This window comes from Oncorhynchus gorbuscha, linkage group LG13 (genome assembly GCF_021184085.1).
Source record: "Oncorhynchus gorbuscha isolate QuinsamMale2020 ecotype Even-year linkage group LG13, OgorEven_v1.0, whole genome shotgun sequence".
Lineage (NCBI taxonomy): Eukaryota > Metazoa > Chordata > Actinopteri > Salmoniformes > Salmonidae > Oncorhynchus > Oncorhynchus gorbuscha.
Window position 1 is genome coordinate 92,962,022 of NC_060185.1, and position 6,181 is coordinate 92,968,202.

Consider the following 6,181-nt stretch of genomic DNA (forward strand, 5'->3'; position numbering starts at 1 on the left):
TTTCTATGTTTTAGCATATTAGATAACTAGGTTTCCATTTCTACGTTTTAGCATACTAGATAACTAGGTTTCCATTTCTGCGGAGTGGTAATTTCCCCACAGCTAAACCAGTCACAGCTCCTAACTCACAGCCGAATTGAGGAGTGAAGATATAGCCTACTGAATTGAGGAGTGAAGATATAGCCTACTGAATTGAGGAGTGAAGATATAGCCTACTGAATTGAGGAGTGAAGATATAGCCTACTGAATTGAGGAGTGAAGATATAGCCTACTGAATTGAGGAGTGAAGATATAGCCTACTGAATTGAGGAGTGAAGATATAGCCTACTGAATTGAGGAGTGAAGATATAGCCTACTGAATTGAGGAGTGAAGATATAGCCTACTGAATTGAGGAGTGAAGATATAGCCTACTGAATTGAGGAGTGAAGATATAGCCTACTGAATTGAGGAGTGAAGATATAGCCTACTGAATTGAGGAGTGAAGATATAGCCTACTGAATTGAATTGAGTGAAGATATAGCCTACTGAATTGAGGAGTGAAGATATAGCCTACTGAATTGAGGAGTGAAGATATAGCCTACTGAATTGAGGAGTGAAGATATAGCCTACTGAATTGAGGAGTGAAGATATAGCCTACTGAATTGAGGAGTGAAGATATAGCCTACTGAATTGAGGAGTGAAGATATAGCCTACTGAATTGAGGAGTGAAGATATAGCCTACTGAATTGATTGAGGAGTGAAGATATAGCCTACTGAATTGAGTGAAGATATAGCCTACTGAATTGAGGAGTGAAGAATTGGAGTTAAGATATAGCCTACTGAATTGAGGAGTGAAGATATAGCCTACTGAATTGAGAAGATATAGTGAAGATATAGCCTACTGAATTGAGGAGTGAAGATATAGCCTACTGAATTGAGGAGTGAAGATATAGCCTACTGAATTGAGGAGTGAAGATATAGCCTACTGAATTGAGGAGTGAAGATATAGCCTACTGAATTGAGGAGTGAAGATATAGCCTACTGAATTGAGGAGTGAAGATATAGCCTACTGAATTGAGGAGTGAAGATATAGCCTACTGAATTGAGGAGTGAAGCCTACGATATTTCCCCAGTTATAGGCTGATAGACAGATTGAGGTGAACGTAGCATCAGTTTTTTACTATCAAACACAAACACTTGGCAGAACTGGTGAATCCTATGTTGTATATCATGGAATAAGGGGAGAGTTTTCTCCACATTTCACATAATGATGACTGTGTGTGGTCATGTGTGTTCTGTAACGTCAGCATGAACCAATGACAGCTTGTTTTCTCCCTCGTGATCGAGCTAATGAAAAAAACGGAGCGAGCGGAGTGAACTAGGACGAGCTTCCAGAGGGCCGTGCACCTCTTCCCTTTATAGTGCACTACTTTGGACCAGAGAAGGGGCCCTGGTCCAAAGGAGTAGACTGAGTAGGGAACATGGGTCCATTTGGGACGCAGCACATTGGTACACTCTGAATGGGTTATCCACTAATCTCCCTGGTATTGGCTTTCAAATAAAACAAAAACAACAACCTTTAAACTACCCCATTGAGAACAGAGCACAGCAACACAGGCCTCAGCTGCACTGTCTGTCTGTCTGTCTGTCTGTCTGTCTGTCTGTCTGTCTGTCTGTCTGTCTGTCTGTCTGTCTGTCTGTCTGTCTGTCTGTCTGTCTGTCTGTCTGTCTGTCTGTCTGTCTGTCTGTCTGTCTGTCTGTCTGTCTGTCTGTCTGTCTGTCTGTCTGTCTGTCTGCCTGCCTGCCTGCCTGCCTGCCTGTCTGTCTGTCTGTCTGTCTGTCTGTCTGTCTGTCTGTCTGTCTGTCTGTCTGTCTGTCTGTCTGTCTGTCTGTCTGTCTGTCCTTAAGTTTGGGTCAGTCACAGTGGTCAGGTATTCTACCACTGTGTACTCTCTGTTTAGGGCCAAATAGCATTCTACTTTGCGCTGTTTTTTTGTTAATTCTTTCCAATGTGTCAAGTAATTCTCTTTTTGTTTTCTCATGATTTGATTGGGTGATGGCTTTGTTATGGAAGGTTTGGGAATCACTTCCTTTTAGGTGGTTGTAGAATTGTAATGGCTCTTTTCTGGATTTTGATAATTAGTGGGGATCGGCCTAATTCTGCTCTGCATGCATTATTTGGTGTTCCACGTTGTACACTGAGGATATTTTTGCAGAATTTTGCATGCAGTCTTAATTTGGTGTTTGTCTAATTCTATGTTTCTCTCTGTCTGTCTGTCTGTCTGTCTGTCTGTCTGTCTGTCTGTCTGTCTGTCTGTCTGTCTGTCTGTCTGTCTGTCTGTCTGTCTGTCTGTCTGTCTGTCTGTCTGTCTGTCTGTCTGTCTGTCTGTCTGTCTGTCTGTCTGTCTGTCTGTCTGTCTGTCTGTCTGTCTGTCTGTCTGTCTGTCTGCCTGCCTGCCTGCCTGCCTGCCTGCCTGCCTGCCTGCCTGCCTGCCTGCCTGCCTGCCTGCCTGCCTGCCTGCCTGCCTGCCTGCTTGTCTGCCTGTCTCTCTTTCTCTCTCTCTCTCTCCTTCCCTGTTCTCCTCCTCTTTCCCCCACTCCCACTCTTTCTCCCCCCTCTCTCTTTTCCCTCGTTCTCTCTCTCCACTCCTCCTCAATGACAGACCATCTGGCAGCAGCCGACCATTGTTAATAGCTTCATTAGAGAAGCGGGATGCTTCTTCTTCGTAACATCTGATTGGCCGGCTGCTCCCCTGCCCATAAAACCAACAGCATGGTGCGGTGTCGCCCATATCTCACACAGCAGATAGAGCATCCATGCTAACGCGGTAAAGACACAGGGCGGGTTAAAGGAGGGAAGGGATTTCTCCATGAGCATCCTATGGAGGTGCTTCATTAAAACCAGCAGGGTAGTGTGTTATATTACAGACAGACAGTGTGGGATATGGGGATATGTATTAGCGTATTTGGAATGAGGATTGCCTGCCTGGCTGGCACTAACCGGGTTGGCCTGCCCCCATGTTTTAAGAGGGAGAGAGCGAGAGACTGGTGGCTGCTTGGCTATCATTCATATCTCAATTTAGGCTGGCACTAACCCACTCAAGCTTACAATGTTCTCCCTCTACGACAAGACTTGTCCCTGGGAATGTATTTATAGACAACCCTGCAACAAGGGTGTGCTTGTCCTTCCCTCTGTGAACACGCAATGTAGCTTACCCTCACATCAAATAAAGTACAACCCCTCACCCTTTCCAACACCATTTCCTCAGCGAACAAAAGAAAAACAAACCATTCTTTCAGACACTAAAACAACACATCCTGCGTAATAGTATTGACCATCAAGATACAAACATAGTTCTCTATATACAACGTATATACAAACACCAAATACACAAGTCGATACAGTAAATTATTTTCCCTTAGAGGACAAACTCACAACACACAAGGGTTGCAGTATTAGACTGACCAGAGAGGAGAGGGGCTTTAATTGGAATGTGTTGTGTGTCTTTATGGTGAGAGATCATTGGATGAGGATGTACCTCCTCACACCTCCTCAGCCCTCCTCACACCGGCTCACACTGCCTCACACAGCCTCAGCACTCCTCACACTACCTTAGCCCTCCTCACACCACCTTAGCCTTCCTCACACTTCCTCACACCGCCTCAGCCCTCCTCACTCTGCCTCAGCCCCCCTCACACCGTCTCAGCCCTCCTCACACCGCCTCAAACTGCCACAGCCCTCCTTACACTGTCTCAGCCCTCCTCACACCCCTTCACACAGCCTCAGCACACCTCCTCACACCGCCTCAGTCCTCCCCACACCGTCTCAGCCCTCCTCACACCGCCTCACACTGCCTCAGCCCTCCTCACACCGCCTCACACCGCCTCACACTGCCTCACACCACCCCAGCCCTCCTCACAACACCTCATCACACCGCCTCACACTACCTCAGCCCTCCTCACACTGCATCAGCCCTCCTCACACCGCCTCACACTGCCTCAGCCCTCCTCACACCGCCTCACACCGCCTCACACCGCCTCACACCGCCTCACACCACCCCAGCCCTCCTCACAACACCTCATCACACCGCCTCACACCACCCCAGCCCTCCTCACAACATCACACCACCTCAGCCCTCCTCACACCGCCTCACACCGCCTCAGCCCTCCTCAGCCCTCCTCACACCGCCTCAGCCCTCCTCAGCCCTCCTCACACCGCCTCAGCCCTCCTCACACCGCCTCACATCGCCTCAGCCCTCCTTTGCCATCCTCACACCGCCTCACACCACCTCAGCCATTCTGACACTGCCTCACACCGCCTCAGCCCTCCCCACATTTCCTCAGGCCTCCTCAGCCCTCCTTAGTACTCCTCAGTACTCCACAGCCCTCATCAGCCCTCCTCAGCCCTCTTCAGCCCTCCTCAGCCCTCTTCAGTACTCCACAGCCCTCATCAGCCCTCTTCAGCCCTCCTCAGCCCTCTTCAGTACTCCACAGCCCTCATCAGCCCTCTTCAGCCCTCCTCAGCCCTCTTCAGTACTCCACAGCCCTCTTCAGCCCTCCTCAGCCCTCTTCAGTACTCCACAGCCCTCTTCAGCCCTCCTCAGCCCTCCTCAGCCCTCCTCAGCCCTCCTCAGCACTCCTCAGTACTCTTCAGCCCTCCTCAGTACTCCAAAGCCCTCCTCAGTACTCTTCAGCCCTCATCAGCCCTTCTCAGTCCTCCTCAGCCCTCCTCAGTACTCTTCAGCCCTCCTCAGTACTCTTCAGCCCTCCTCAGTACTCCACAGCCCTCATCAGTCCTCCTCAGCTCTCATCAGTCCTCCTCAGCCCTAATCAGTCCTCCTCAGCCCTCTTCAGCCCTCATCAGCCCTCATCAGTCCTCCTCAGTCCTCCTCAGCCCTCCTCAGCCCTCCTCAGCCCTCCTCAGTACTCCACAGCCCTCATCAGCCCTCCTCAGTCCTCCTCAGCACTCCTCAGCCCTCCTCAGTACTCCAAAGCCCTCCTCAGTACTCTTCAGCCCTCATCAGCCCTCCTCAGTCCTCCTCAGCCCTCCTCAGTACTCTTCAGCCCTCATCAGCCCTCCTCAGTCCTCCTTAGCCCTCCTCAGCCCTCCTCAGCCCTCATCAGTCCTCCTCAGCCCTCATCAGTACTCCACAGCCCTCATCAGTACTCCACAGCCCTCTTCAGCCCTCCTCAGCCCTCCTCAGCCCTCATCAGCCCTCCTCAGCGCTCTTCAGTACTCCACAGCCCTCTTCAGCCCTCCTCAGCCCTCCTCAGTGCTCCTCAGCCCTCCTCAGCGCTCTTCAGTACTCCACAGCCCTCTTCAGCCCTCCTCAGTACTCTTCAGCCCTCATCAGCCCTCCTCAGTCCTCCTTAGCCCTCCTCAGCCCTCCTCAGCCCTCATCAGTACTCCACAGCCCTCATCAGTCCTCCTCAGTCCTACTCATCCCTCCTCAGCCCTCCTCAGCCCTCCTCAGTACTCCACAGCCCTCATCAGCCCTCCTCAGTCCTCCTCAGCCCTCCTCAGTCCTCTTCAGCCCTCCTCAGTACTCTTCAGCCCTCTTCAGCTCATCAGTCCTCCTCAGCCCTCCTCAGTACTCTTCAGCCCTCTTCAGTACTCCACAGCCCTCATCAGTCCTCATCAGTCCTCCTCAGTCCTCCTCAGTCCTCCTCAGCCCTCCTCAGTACTCCACAGCCCTCCTCAGTACTCTTCAGCCCTCCTCAGTCCTCCCAGATTGCAACACTGAGGTTGCAGCCCAAACGGTACACTATTCCCTTTAGTGTTCTTCTATTGACCATGTAGATCACCTATATAGTGATCTTCTATTGACCAGGGCCCTATCTAGTGTTCTATTGACCAGGGCCCTATCTAGTGTTGTATTGACCAGGGCCCTATCTAGTGTTCTTCTATTGACCAGGGCCCTATCTAGTGTTCTATTGACCAGGGCCCTATCTATTGTTCTATTGACCAGGGCCCTATCTAGTGTTCTTCTATTGACCAGGGCCCTATCTAGTGTTGTATTGACCAGGGCCCTATCTAGTGTTGTATTGACCAGGGCCCTATCTAGTGTTCTATTGACCAGGGCCCTATCTAGTGTTGTATTGACCAGGGCCCTTTCTAGTGTTCTTCTATTGACCAGGGCCCTATCTAGTGTTATTCTATTGACCAGGGCCCTATCTAGTGTTGTATTGACCAGGGCCCTA

The 6,181-nt window shown here is 50.5% G+C and overlaps 1 protein-coding gene across 1 annotated transcript; it reads left to right on the forward strand.

Annotated features, from left to right (window-relative positions):
- Nucleotides 1-2,797: 2,797 nt before the first annotated feature.
- Nucleotides 2,798-5,724, forward strand: LOC123992396 (extensin-like). Its single transcript, XM_046293537.1, has 3 exons — nucleotides 2,798-2,808; nucleotides 3,538-4,513; nucleotides 4,555-5,724. The coding sequence occupies exons 1-3, from the start codon at nucleotides 2,798-2,800 to the stop codon at nucleotides 5,722-5,724; spliced, it is 2,157 nt and encodes a 718-aa protein (XP_046149493.1).
- Nucleotides 5,725-6,181: the final 457 nt, after the last annotated feature.

Excerpts from the sequence above, each read along its gene's own strand:
- LOC123992396 (XM_046293537.1), top strand. Across the intron at positions 4,514-4,554 it reads GCCCTCCTCAGCCCTCTTCA|TACTCCACAGCCCTCTTCAG; the intron begins GTACTCCACAGC and ends AGCCCTCTTCAG.